General features: G+C 40.8%; 1 protein-coding gene across 2 annotated transcripts in view; it reads left to right on the top strand.

Moving 5' to 3' along the window:
• Positions 1–1,551: 1,551 nt before the first annotated feature.
• The window catches only part of ccdc78 (coiled-coil domain containing 78), a 51,356-nt gene continuing 38,494 nt past the window's right edge, over positions 1,552–14,413 (top strand). The window contains exons 1-15 of one of the 2 annotated variants that reach the window (XM_078163637.1): positions 1,552–1,731; positions 1,969–2,100; positions 3,751–3,837; positions 4,005–4,361; positions 4,891–4,941; positions 5,065–5,153; positions 5,419–5,497; positions 5,602–5,727; positions 5,817–6,013; positions 7,626–7,800; positions 8,433–8,476; positions 8,566–8,632; positions 8,736–8,836; positions 8,908–9,038; positions 11,862–11,967. In XM_078163637.1, the coding sequence (XP_078019763.1) occupies positions 1,669–1,731; positions 1,969–2,100; positions 3,751–3,837; positions 4,005–4,361; positions 4,891–4,941; positions 5,065–5,153; positions 5,419–5,497; positions 5,602–5,727; positions 5,817–6,013; positions 7,626–7,800; positions 8,433–8,476; positions 8,566–8,632; positions 8,736–8,836; positions 8,908–8,995 (1,656 nt within the window). In that variant the 5' untranslated portion in view covers positions 1,552–1,668 and the 3' untranslated portion in view covers positions 8,996–9,038; positions 11,862–11,967. Of the gene's footprint in view, positions 1,732–1,968; positions 2,101–3,750; positions 3,838–4,004; positions 4,362–4,890; positions 4,942–5,064; positions 5,154–5,418; positions 5,498–5,601; positions 5,728–5,816; positions 6,014–7,625; positions 7,801–8,432; positions 8,477–8,565; positions 8,633–8,735; positions 8,837–8,907; positions 9,039–11,861; positions 11,968–14,413 lie in introns of those variants that run through there. The other variant, XM_033612294.2, reaches the window with a different exon arrangement.

Consider the following 14,413-nt stretch of genomic DNA (forward strand, 5'->3'; position numbering starts at 1 on the left):
TTTAATTACCTCATCAAAGTAGTGTAACTTAATACATTTAATTACATTTCTAAGAAATGCAATAAGGCTGAAAAATGTCTGAAAATTGTCTATGTCAAAAGAAGGTATTCCTGCATGGCAAACAGATGCAAAGTAACACAAGTAATGTTATATTCTGTATATAAACTTTTTGCCAGAATAATACATACGGATGTAACTAATTTGGAATCACCAACATTTTGATTGGGAACTGTATATAATTACTTTTTTTTCTTAGCAACTGTATTGATTACATTTACATTTATTTGTCATTTGATTACATGTAACTAGTTACCCTCCAGCATTGGGTCTGTTACAGTGATATACCAGCCCATCAAGCTTAGTTGTTTTCTACTGTAGCCACAAGATGGCGCTGTTTTCAAAGACATTTACTAACCTGGTAAATGTAAGAAGCAGTGGCTCAAATACATTTCAGTGGAGAGTGGGTAAGGCATGGTCCAGCCTTGTTGGTTTCCAGGTTGAAACCATCAAGGCTAAATCACATCTAAGCAATAATTTAAAGGTATAGTTCAGATTTTTTAAAGTGGGGTTGTATAAGGTACCTATCCATAGACAGTACATTGCATACAGTAGATGACAGTCGGCAGGTCCCCAGTATGGAGAAGCAGGCTGGGAGCTAAGTGAGCTACTGCTGTGGAGGGTCAGCAACAAAACATATTGTAGCCACCTAAAAAACGTCCCACCTAGAATAATCAACATCAGATTAAGTGTATGCTGTATTGAGAATATTTTCACTGCTTTCAGACAGTGATTTTCTAATGGGAAAGTGAACCAGCCAGACTCCATTGAGAAAAACAATGATTTAACAATGTTGAACACAGGAGCTGCTGGTCTACTGCCTCAAACAGTTATTCTTTTTGTGTTATTGTGTGACTTTGGCATATAAAAGGGTAAGCTAGGATTCACCAAAGTTACACAATAACACAAATTAACTAACTGATTGAGGCAGCAGTAGACTAGAAACTCCTGTGTTCAGTGAGCTAAAATGACTGTTTTTGTCAATGGCGTGTGGTGGCTTTGACGAGAGCATAGCTAGGAGCTGTTAACGGCTTCTCTGAGGAAACAGGTTGTCTGATAAAAACACAAAGTGGTGAAAATATTCTCAATATAGCCTGCACTTAAACTGATATTGATATTTTTAGGCGGGACTTTTTTAGGTGGCTAATATATGTTTTGTTGCGGAGCCCATCCACAGCAATACATTGCTTAGCTTCTTTGCCAGACTCCAGTCAGTTTCTCCCAAATGGGGATGTGCTGACTGACATGTACTGTTTGTAATACACTAACTATGGATAAGTAACCAATACAACCCCACTTTAAAAAAAAATCTGAACTATCCCTTTAATGTAAGCGTATGTGGTTTCCATACAGCCTATTTATGTAATACAAAGGAAGTAACGCTTTAATCCTCAACGGTTGGTTAAAGTCAAATACACCGTTAAATTTACTTATTTCTGAATATCTACAGTATCATTTGTATCTGCAAAAAAGTGGTAGCTTGTTAATCTTCGATATAAAATGGAGTAAGCTAAAAATAACCGTTGTCTACAGCAGGTTTTGTCTCTGTTGTCGAGCCATGGCAACTTATTGTTGATGGATACAGTGAGCTGCTGCTGACAGTGGATAAAGATGGACACACAGGTAACTTCAAATGAACTTCAGGAGCGACTTCAAGCTCTGACAGAAGAAAATGTAAGTAAAATACACTTGTCAGTCTTCATATGCGGGGTTATACTCTTATACAAGGCCATTTTTAGCTAGGTAACGTCAGTTGGTCTCTGAGGTATGCTAGCTTACTGGGGGAAGTGAGCACTCAGGTAGTTAGCATAACTGTCCATGAGGTGTAGCTACAATACAGCCAACATGGAAAGTGAATATTGTGCCTTTATCTCCTCATTGTACCAACCGTTTCTGTTCACCTCACTTTAGTTGCAGCTGCGTGACAAAAATGACCGCCTCCTCACCAAAGTGAGCTACCTGGAGAGCAGACTGGGCCACCTGGCCAGCTCCAACACAGACCTGTCCTGCAGGCTGGTCCAGAGTGAAGAGGACAAACTGAAGGTAGAGTTCATCAGCTGTGTTGAGCAGGGATTAAATGAAAAGGAATTTAATGTATGTTCTGTATGAAACCAGAAGAATGTGTGTTCCTGGCATGAACAGATTATGAGGCCCCTGGGTGCAGCTATGCTAAGCCCCATCATCTCCTCTGCATAGGAGCAAGAAACACAGAGTTTGCCTCTTTTTTGTTGCGCTAAGACATGCACACAGGAGTCTAAATGATCTGACACACATTCTTCATACTGAATACAATTATTTCTGTCGGGAACATGTTAGAGAACCAGCAGATGCAAAAGTAATTGTTTTATGTTTTCCCTCCTCCCAATATCTATTGCATTACTGCACAAACAACTACTTAATCCCACATAATAGAAACGTCTTGCTGAGCTTAGCAGCAGGTTGATTTAATTTAGTGGTAGGCTTGGGTGCTTAAGTTTGCACAACTCACGATCACATGTTTTTAGGCATTTCGTAGTATTATTGTCTTGTAGTTTGCTTTGTTTAATATGGGGTATGTGCAGTATTTAGCCTTATTTTTTGTTCCATTTCATGTGATAACATGCTGTCCATTATATCTGGTTTGTCCTGTGGTAAGGAACTGTTTCAAATGTTATGCAGTAGTGTGTAGCACTTTTTTGCCCAAGACAAATATTCTGTGGGACAATAAAGTTTATCTTGTCTTATCTTATCTTATCTTACCTTACCTTACCTTACCTTACCTCGCCTCACCTCGCCTCGCCTCGCCTTGCCTTATCTCTTTGAGTTCATTTTGTGTCTCTTAGTGGTTGTTTTGCCCCTTTTTGTAGTTATTTTGTATCTCTTTGGGGGTAATTTTGTGTCTTTTTTGGTTGTTTGGGGTCTCTTTGTGGTAGTTTTACCCCTGTTTATAGTTATTTTGTGTCTCTTTGAGGTAATTTTGTGTCTTTTTGGTTGCTTTGGGTCTCTCAGAGGTTGTTTTGCCCCTTTTATAGTTATTTCGTGTCTCTTTGAGGTAATTTTGTGTCTTTTTTTGGTTGTTTTGGGTCTCTTTATGGTTGTTTAACCCTTTTTATAGTTATTTTGTGTTTCTTTGAGGTAATTTTGTGTATTTTTGGGTTGTTTTGGGTCTCTTTATGGTTGTTTTACTCCTTTGTGTAGTTATTTTGTGTCTCTTTGCAGTCATTTTATGGTTGTTTTGGGTCTTTTTGTGGTTGTTTTACCCTTTTTAAAGTTATTTTGTGTCTCTTTGAGGTCATTTTGTGTATTTTTGGGTTGTTTTGGGTCTCTTTATGGTTGTTTTACTCCTTTGTGTAGTTATTTTGTGTCTCTTTGGGGTCATTTTATGTCTTTTTTTGGTTGTTTTGGGTCTCTTTGTGGTTGTTTTGCCCCTATTTATACTTATTTTGTGTCTGTTTGAGGTAATTTTGTGTCTTTTTTGTTGTTGTTTTTGGTCTCTTTGTGCTTGCTTTGTCTGTTTTTTGTAGTTTTGTGTTTCTTTGCAGTTCCTTTGCATCGCTTTGTGGTCATTATGAGTCTCGTCCTGGTTGGTATGCTTCTCTTCAAGTGACATTTTGCAGGTGAAGGCTAGGGGGGGCTCTGGCACTTTGGGTCCCTGGGCCTGTCCTCACTAGGCCTGTTCAGGAATCTATCCCTGGTTCCCCTCTCATCTTTCAGATATCTAAGGAGCTTGTGGAGGAGAAAATTCAGGCAAACAAAATGAGAGAGCAGTTTGAAGAAGAGACGTTTGAGCTGAAAAACAAGGTGAGGGTGTGCTTGAAGCGATGAGTTGGTAAGGTATGTAAAATGTAGCAAACCTGATGAAGCCATGGGTAAAATGTGTTGTTTGTAGCACTACAAATGAAGGCTATATTCAATGTGATCCTGATTCACCGAGGCTGTCTGTGCCACACTGTATTCCCTCTTGTTAGATATTGGACCAAGCTGGTGAAATAACAGAGCTTGAAATGAAGCGAGACACTTTATTCAGAGAACTCCAGTCGGCTGAGGCTCGTCTGAAAGTGGGAGAAAAAAGCGGCCAAGACCTGACAGAGGAGTACACCACGCTGAAGAAGAACTACCGTGCTCTGGCTAAGGCCCGGGATGAAGAACTAGTTCAGAGTGAGGAGCTGAGTGCTGAGCTGCTGGCACTGGCTCAGGCCCAGGACGCCCTCCGCAGGCAGGTGGAGGAGCAGCAGCAGAGTGTGAAGACTACCACCCAGGGCCTGCACAGTGAGCTGGACAGGGTGCGGGCCTTGATCAGCCGCATGTCACACAACAGAGTCAAGGTGAGACAGGTATTCTTCACCGCTCTTTAGATGCAAATTGGAATTGGCATGTTCCCTAGTTTAAAGTTCCTGGAACTTTGGGGCCTCTGTTTTAGTTGCCCACACCAAAATAGAATTTGTCATTACTGAAACCACTCAGTTTTGTTGAAAAACCAAACATAGATCGTGTTAGTCCAATTTTTGCTATCCAAAAAAAATGTTACTCAGCTCCAACATAAGCAGAACATGTGCTTGTCCATGTAAAAAAATGAAAAAAATAAATATTTCTAGTGAGGATCATGTGTCTCACATCTCTCAAACAGTTCAGGCAACCACTGGAACGGTACCTTTGGGTATACAACTCTACTGTTTCCCACATCATTTTCCATTTTATACTCACAGGCAAAACCTTGGTTGTGCAAGAAATTGACTGTTTTAAATGTCACATTTATGAATGCTTTCCTTTTTGACTTCAAAAAACGTCACTCTTTGCTTGCCATGGTGTAAGTCAAATATTTATTTCAATTTTATAACATCATTGCATTGACAGGTTGAGGATCTGGCAGCTTTGGACAAGGAGCAAAAAGCTATGGAAAAAACTGTAAGTATTTTTATACAAAACATTTACTCTTGGGATCAGTGGCCAACACGTATGTTTTACGGGCATCAGTAAAACCAGCTTCCTCCTTTGTCTATTCATTTTCGTTCATATGCTCTCACATAGCTACTTGGAAACCAAGATGAGATCAAAGCCATGCTGGAGAAAATGAAGAACAGCTACGAGGAGCAGCAGAGGAAACTGGAGCAGAGAGTGTGAGGGCCAGTAAATGTTTGTCATTTACTCGTGCACAAGCTTAATTAAGATGAAACGTCATTATCTTTCCATTTCCAGTCATCAAACGGCCAAACCCATCTCAGGATGCACGTCCCCAGAGTTCATCCCACTGGCATCTGCTCTGTGGTCGCCGCTTTGATTTTTTGTTCTACGCCGTGGCTTTCTTTGGTGTGTGTGTGTGATGTGGTCTCTTTGCAATGTCGCTCTGATGTGGCTGATGTGGAGCCTGTGTTTGGTCAGCAGGGTGGCGATGGGGAAAGAGCAGCAGGAGAACAAGAGGGCGATCCGCAATAGCCAGCAGGAGCTATCTGAGCGGAGTGCGGTGAGCATGACTACTGATTTACAGTAACTTTCCCCCAACATCTGCATTAATGTTTACTTGGTGGAAATGTGTCAAATCATGTTTATGCCTCATTTCTGTCCCAGGCCTTGATGTGCTCCCAGAGCCAAGTGAAGGAGGTTGAAGAAGAGAACTCAAAGCTGCAGCTTCAAGTCAAAGAGCTGAACGAGGAGTACCGTGCAAGGCTTGTGTACTATTTACAAGACTTAGCTGTGAGTTGCAGTGCCTACACAGGCATGTCTACAAACAAATGTGGGACAATGTCTCTAACACAACATCCATCTGTGTGTCTTTCATTCAGGAATACATTGATGGACTTGGAGAAAGTAAAAGCCCCTCAGACACCTCCAAGATGAGGGCACATGTGGACAGCATGCTCCAGGATGTACGCTCATCCCACAGGGTCAGGGAGGAACAGCTCGCCTCTGCTGCTCGCTCGTATAAGAAGAGACTTCAGAAGGTCACCAAGACCCATCATGCTCTCCTTATTGCATACAGGTGGGAGTTCCTGTGTGCTTAGTCTTATTTAAGACATGGATATGTGTCTTTTTAAGTCCTGTGTTTCAGCGTTTATACCCATGCCCTCTGCCCGATTAGCTGAGTCAGAATGCCCCACCAAAAATCAGGAGCTCCTAAAAAAAAGTCAAAGCACAGAGAGAACAAGAAGATGATGAAAGGAGCAGAGACAAACTGCTGTATTATGCTCAGTTTTAAAGCTGCAATAAAGACACAGGTATCATATTAAGCCACGGGACCTAAGGCATCCATTGGTAATCTTGTTATGCTATTTTGTTGGAAAGGGGGTCAAATAATGCTCCAAAGTTACGCTAAATTTTGTTGAGGGGAAAAAGGATTATTCCCATTTTTAAAACACGGTGTATTTAAATATTTCTGCACATTAGGGTCCCTGAACAGTCTTGAAATTGCATAATTGGGTGTTACTGGAAAACTGACAGTTGACAGCCATGTACTGTTTCCACTATTTGAGTTCTGCATACAATTCAACCAATATTTGATTAAAGTTGCCTCAAGATTCAATGAAAAAATTAAGAAAACAAAAATATTCGTTCACTCCTGATTTGATCTTATGATTTAATACTTTGTAGTAATTTCCTATGTAAATGTTTGATTTTCCTTTTCTCTAAATCTTATTTGCCCCCCCTTCCCTGTTGCCTGTTGGGTGTGGATGAGGGGCCCACTTTTGAAAATGTTGTCCCCCTGCTTGTATTTCCTAACGTCTAGCCTGGTTATACCTATACCATAAACATGCTGCTAAACCTTGCTACACCAGTGGTTTCCAACCTCTTTTGCGTATGACCCCTTAACACCTCCTCCTAACTTGACATAATGTAAATGAGCAAACATAAGATTGTTTCATTTTTTCCCAGTGAAGATGTCCTAACCTGCTCTGTGCATCAGTGAACAGGCTAAGTGACATGTTGCTTGTTTGAAAAACAGCTTGCCTTACCTCTACTTTGCGAAGTTTCACACACTTGCTTCATCTTCAACCTCTTTTCATTGATCAAAATCAACACTGACACCCTGACATCTGATGTTTTAGTTTTCCCTCGAAATATCACAGTGTTCAAATCCTAAAAATGAACTGTTCTATTTGAAGAAATTATTCAAACTTAAGAAATTTACTTTAGTCATGAGTACACTCTTTTGCAGAGGCTGTTTCATCATCCCTTGTAGTATTTCTGGACAGTTTTTTGTGCTCGATCTGCTGGCTGTATGTTTAAAACAAAACCATGTTGATTTGTGACCCTTCATAACAAGTTGCACATCATGTTAGTGATTTTCCTTTCTTAGATGAGGCCTGAAGAGGTAAAGATTTTTGGCAATTAGAAACAAAGATTAGAAATTTGATTAATGTTTTCCTGTTGTCTGTTTGTTCCAATCACATGAACACCTTCAGGGTTTTTCCTCAAATTTGGCACAGACGTCCACTTAGACTCAAGAATGAACTGATAAGATTTTAGTGGTCAAAGGTCACTGTGAAATCACAAAACACATTTTTGGCTATAACTCAAGAATTCATACACTACTGATAAGATCATTTCACACAAATATCTAGTAGGATAAAACACTGTTACACTGTGATATTTAGGGTTCAGAGGGAGCAGATCTTGGCCGAACCAGACAGTAGTCTTAACCCTGGACCCCCAGAAGGCCACTTCAGTTTGGAGCCCACTGAGCTCAGAGATGAAACTGAGAAGGAGCTCCACCACCTTCGCCAGGACAAAGCGAGGCTGGAGGGTCAGCTGCAGGCGGCCCGGGAGCAGGTAACGCAAAACAAAAATGGCTTCTTTTAAGCTTTTGTTTTGTCTGGCGATTGCTTGTATTTGGTCTGTGGGGATTTGTCTTTGTGTTCATACTTCCCTTATTTGTTTTGTGAGCTGCTAACTGAAAAAAAAGACTTTAAAGTTTGTCCTATGGCGTCAAAAAGGCTTTACTGACGCAGATCATGTAGAAGCACTGATGGATGGGTGGCTATTAAATCTTTACTGGGCGGTTTTTAATGGTGACTGTCAAAGCAGTGTCAGCAGTTAATGTTTATTTTAGACCTGCTTTTAAAGAAAGCGTTAGCCTATTTTGGAAATATGCTAATTTGCTTAGTGGAGCAGCAACTTTCAACTAGCAGGGACTCCATGATGTCACTGCAGCCAGCCAAGAAATATTCAAGCATGTGACATCCTATAAAACCAGACGTTGGTGTTTTTACATTTCTGTTTGTGCACAGATTAAACAAACAAGACATAACCATAATTAGAGAATACCTGACTACTTTTTAGGAGCAAAATAATTTGGCTCAGATTCAGCTTATGTCACACACTCCATCTCCTAATTTAGATTTCCTTATTGTTTTACATACATTTATGTGTTTATGTCCTTCACCCTGACTTAACTGTTCCAGGTGGCTGGCCTCAAAATGCCCGATCAGAATTTAAGCCATCAGGAGTGAGTGTCATTTTTGCATTTTACCAAATGACGAATGTGGTCAGCTGTGGATTGTGTCATAAAAGTTATGAAAAATGTAACATTATCAGGCCGGCATGCGAGGAATCCTGGACGGACATAAGGAAACAGCTGAGGGAGATGACAGAGGCTACACTGGTAAACAAAACTCTCAGCCTTTAAAAATTGGATTGTCGAATTAAATCCCTCACGCAAAACAACTTTTATAACCTCACTCACCTCATTTCCTTTTCTCAAACAGGTGGGCTTTGAGAAGGAGCGCGCCCTTCTCATCACCAGAGCAACAGTTGCAGAGGCCCAGGTGTCAGAGTTGCAGGACTATATTGACAACCACCTGGGCAGGTCAGGAAGTCACTAGATGTGTAAGTCATATAATAGAAGACTGTTACAGATAGCCTTTTCTCTACCTGCAGATATAAAGAGGAGATCTCACATCTCTGCAGACTGCACGGGATACAGCAGGCTGGGCGTTCCCAAAGTGCTAATTCATCGCTCCATTGAGAAAAGTGGCCCCAAAATTGGAAGCCCAGTCATATATTGCAAGGTAATTTAAAACTGCATAGTCTTTAAGGTAAGCCTCATGTATATTAAATAGTTTGAAACATTTATTAGATTGAAATCATACACACACACACACCAGTAATTGTAAGCTGGTTTTATTCAACTTAAAGCATCCTTAGTGTCCACTTAAAAAGCATTCCTTTTTAAGTGGACACTAATTATAAATCTGACTCAATACCTTGTTTTGGCTGGAGGACACATGCAGTGTGTGTACTTACATCATCACTAGGTGGTGCTGCTCATGCTGGTGGTTTTCACTATGAAAGGCCCCAAAGAGATCCCTGCCTTGAGAAAAAAATGCCTGGAATGTTTGTAAAGCTTATGTCAATTTCACGAGCCCGGGAGAAGAAAGCGCGGTGACAATGAGGGGTCACCCTGGTGAGAATAATGTCATTACATGTTACCCAGACACATACACGCCCGTGAATACTTTCCCCTCAATGCCGTGCTGAGAACCGCGGTGCAAACAAGCCAGGCTTTTTCCAGAATGAGGGTTCATATTTATAACCTCGGTGTTGGAGTGAATAGGCATCTATTCCCTTTAAATCCCTTTAACAGTGAAAGGGTCTGCATTTTTTTCTGGTGTGTTTTGGTAGCTGGGTTTCTGCCACAGTGCCATAGCTGGCATACCTTTAAAAAAATTTCTAAAACGTACTTTAAAACTACTATAAAAGTTTAGTTTAAAGATTTATGTTGAGTCTTACGTTGAAAAAAGATGAAATGTTGAAGCTAAAACACTTGGGGGAATGACGGGAAAAGTAGCAGAGATGGAAGGAGTCATACGTATGTCACCCCGAACCCCTTTTCAGGGGGCATGCCAGCCGTGGGAGGGAGGGAGCAGGGGTGTGAAAGTTTGAGAGGAATGGGAAGTGGGATTTTGTTAGTAATGTATTACACTCCCAGGGCCCTGGGAAAGGGGGTGGGGGGTGTTCAGCTTGGGCCTGTGCCAACATAGTCACTGTGCCAAAGCGCTGGGTGCTGGGGACCACTCCTCTCACCGGCAGATCTGTGGGAAAATCAAAACCAGGTTCTGTTCATTGACAGAAAGACGATGTACCCGCAAAGGCTTCTACAGATTGTACAAATATGTGTGCTCAGGGTAAACAAAAAACAAGAAGAGTAGATAAGTAGTAGAAATTGTAAAACTCCAAATGCTCAGAGTGGAGTTGAAGTCTGGTGCACCACAGCTGGCCCCTGAGGCGGAGTGCCAAGCTTTCCTCCCAACTTGAGGCATTTTGGAAAACGACCACTTCTTGGACTGTGAACAACTTTTTACCAAGCACTGTATGTGGTCACTATTATGATGTAAATACTCATCATAATAGCAGATAGATTCAGCTGGTCTAAAAATGTCACCATCAAAAACAACTTCAGTTTTAATAATGGCTTTGCAACCATGTTGAAATGTTGAAATATGACAGAGATATTGTTTAAATGGTATAAAAAAAAAGTCCCCTAAAAAAGGAGTGGTTGGTAATATCATCTGCTTTTATTATAATATGAACCATCTGTGCTCAGCCATGCAGCGACTGGGTTCAGTGAAACAACCACGAGATTGTGACATGGTTCCTATAAACAGATATCTGTGTGTATATATACAGAATCTGTAGGCAATGGGAAAAGTGTTTGGTATCGGACGTGTTGTGGTTTGTGTTTGTAGTCCTGTTTAGTATTGACCAATCACATTTGAGCAGGCTCTGGTTGTATGCAAGTTAACAGTCCGTGTAGAGAGCAAATGAGGTAGAATGCCTCAGCCGAAATGCAATCTCAGAATCCATCAGCTATCGTCCAAGGACAATTTACCTTTGTATCAGCTTTTATTTTTATCTGCAATGTACTGCACTATATGCTGGAACCCCTGACATCTTGGCCGTTGCTCCCAGGGTCTAAATCATTGTCAGATCGATATCTGATGGCTTCTGAGATTGGTTTGAAATCTACTTAATTAAAAAAGACTTAATAATGACAGTGAGCTCTTCACTTTTGTCAACCAAAATGTAGATAAATCCAGTGGCATTTATCACCCAAACCCCAAAATCTACCTACGATTAATCTTCTGTGATGCAGTAATTGAGTGATAAGATATAACTTGTTCAAATGTAAATGTCAGCTCAGAAGGAGCAATAGAAACCGTTAGCACCAATTATCTTATAGCAGTTTCACTCACATGATATGAAAACCAGCAGCAACAGCATCATGTAATCTGTGTAAGAAGCTGTTTGTGCTTTATACGTCTGTTCAATCCAACCAATTAATCTGAACTTTGTATCAATTTACTTAAAGGCTATCTGGAGGAAAGCACATGATCACAAAATGTTACCCTTCAGTATAGTGCCCTTTTAAAGGATAACTTCAGCATTTTTCAACCTGGACCCTATTTCCGCGTGTAAATTGATCAAAGACACTGATGTGAACAACAATTTTTTAAACTGTTCCAGTAGTGAGAGAGCCTGCAACAGCCGGCAGCCGCTAAAACAAGCGGCGGTGAAGGCACATAGGGCAATTACTGGGCACTCACAGGGCAATCGTCACTGTGTCCATTAAAAGTGGTTATTTTTGGCACAGAGCGGCTCAGATTGTTACTGTAAGCATCTGAAGTGTCCCTTTATCTTTCATTTGATCTGGTCTGTTTTGTTATTTCCTCATTAAGCAGGAGTCTCTATCTGAAATAACTAACTTCTTTATAAATTACCTTCAAGTGACACTGACTCCTTTCTGACTGTCTCATCAAAGCTAAGCATTATAAGCTTCACAAAGACAGCATTTATGTAATGACTATTGCTTTGCATTCTGTGATTGTGTGCAGGTGTTGCCTCTGCTGTAAAGGGCTCATGTACAACAATGTGCACCATCAGTTTTATTTCATTCTATACTGGCACATAAAAGGACTCAGCAAAACCTGTAGTTGTAATTGTTTTTTCTGTCCTTTTGGTCTGTAACAAAAATATGTGATCCTTTTATATAATGTGAAATAAAATACGTGGCTGTGACTTTTTAAAACTCAAACGTTTTAAATTATTCATATGGGATTTTAAAACTATAACCTACACAATACAGTGTTATGCTTTTCTAATAACACAGTCCAGTAACAGCAGAGGTGTGGACTTGAGTCACATGACTTATACTTCAGAATTTGGTGGCTTCAAACTCCACTTTGTAAAACAGTCAAACAGACTTGCAACTCGACTTGGACTTAAACACCAGTGACTCGTGGCCTCAATTGGAATTGAGTCTTTTGACTTGAAAATACCTGATACCTTCCCCAGTTACTTAAAATGTGTGTCTCAAATCATATCATTTCATTCCTCATATTCACTTTGTTTGAACTAATCCGACAGCATCCAGTCAAGTTGCAGGTGAGAACCATGAAGAGGCAACGTTATGTTAGAGCACCATTTGGAAAAAATGACAGCAAAGATAATGTCGTTCATGTAAAAAAAAATGTGGTGGTCAACAAAAAACAAACTGCAATATGCAAAACGTGCAGGTCGAAAATTACAGAGGGAGACGCAACAACTTCAAACTTTGCTCGAGCTTAAAAGTTGTAGTAGTGATGGCACGTCTTGGCTAATGCTAACATAGAAAGCTAATGCTTAGCTAACGTTACTTTAACAGCCGAGTAACTTTTCAACAAATGTGTTTTAAAAAGTACAAATTTCGTGAAGCTTTTGTGAGTTTTGTAAATCCAACATATTATTATGCTGTTGTTAAAATGGCAACATATTTGGTGAAGAGTGCATTATGATTTGCTAGGACTCAAAACTTAAAGTTAAGGACTTTGGACTTGACTTGGGACTTTACTGTCTTGACTAGGAGCTTGACTTGTGACTTGAGACTTATGCTTACCATAGAAGACTGTGAAAAGACAAAAGTCTGACGGGCCTGTGTCCGCACAGCATTTACCTTCAGAAGAAAAACAGTGGCAGGTGCTGGGGAGCGCTTCGTGTCAGCGCTTCATTAAAAAGTGCTCCATGTGCTTTTTATAATGACACGCTGCATGTGGGTTTTGTTTCTATGACTTTCTATAACTATATGCAGCTAGCTAGGAGTAGTAGCTTGTAGCTAGGTAGCTACTTACCTTTAAGAAATATGACACATTAAAAATTCCTTATGTCTCTGCAAAAACACCTAACTTTAACACAAGATAAATGCATCATTAGTCGACTGTCAGAGTGGCAATCCATAAACTGTATTTGCATTGCTACTTTACATTTTGGATTTTGTCATCTCAACTAGCTACCAGCCTCCTTTAATTAGCTGCGCTATTTCAGTGGAAGGACACCTGTGGCAATGAGAGGCAGAGTGTTAGAAAATTAAGTTATCTCAAAAGAACAAGTGCCGATTGTGGATCAGATACATGCCAAATTAAATATTTGGACTCACTCACTTCACAACTCCACAAGTTTTCACTCCTTTTTCACAACGTTTTTTGTGGACCCCAGGAAGACTAGTTAGTTACTACAGTACCAGCTAATGGGGATCCTTAATAAACTAAATTAAACTAAACTAAACAACTCAAGAGACCGAGACTTCTTCACACTCTTGTGACTCTCTGAAGTCTCCATGTGTACTGTCTGGTTTGCTTCTTCCTATTTGCTGCTGGACAGAGCGCAGCTATTGGTTGTTGACAATGTTAACATCATTGAACTTCAGTATTTGCCTGAACCTAGACTAAAAACTTACAATAATATCAAAAAAACGTATTAAAGCCGCTACAAGAAACTTTAAACTGGATATACAAAAGTCTCTCGTTTCTGTTGATGTCTGCGCATGACCTACGACAGCAAATGAGACCATCGGTGTGAAGATAAGCTATTTCTATATAGTGTATATCCATACCTTTAGGAAACTGTCTCCGGGTCCGCCCCAGGTCACTTCCAGGACGAAACAATTTACGGCACTCAGACAGCACACGTCATCTTACCTAGCTGCTTACATTTATAGTGACTCTTATAAACAGTCGCTATTCCTCCTCCTCGACCCGACGTCCGCGGGGAGTTAAAATAGCAGCAATCATCGGGTAAAAGTTCTGTGAAAGCACTAGACTCACCAACAGTCAGCCACGTCTCAGTCACAGAGAAAATCCAATCCTCGCGAAGTCAGGAAATCCTTCAGGATAAACATTTTGTTCGCTAGCGATCTAGCATTTACCAGCCCAATCCTGGCAGGAGCCGGCGGGTCCACGGCGTTAGCTGTCCGGGGAGCCACACACAGAGGCCGCAGGTTACGCAGATTCACCCCGCACCAGCGGGGATGAGGAGAGCAGGGGCCGCAGGGCTGGAACACCTCATCCGGGCCGACGACAGGTACCAGCCAGGCGTCGACAGGGTCCAGCGAGTGCTGAGAAGTAAAGAGGCG

This window comes from Epinephelus lanceolatus, chromosome 21, assembly GCF_041903045.1.
Source record: "Epinephelus lanceolatus isolate andai-2023 chromosome 21, ASM4190304v1, whole genome shotgun sequence".
NCBI classification, from domain to species: domain Eukaryota; kingdom Metazoa; phylum Chordata; class Actinopteri; order Perciformes; family Serranidae; genus Epinephelus; species Epinephelus lanceolatus.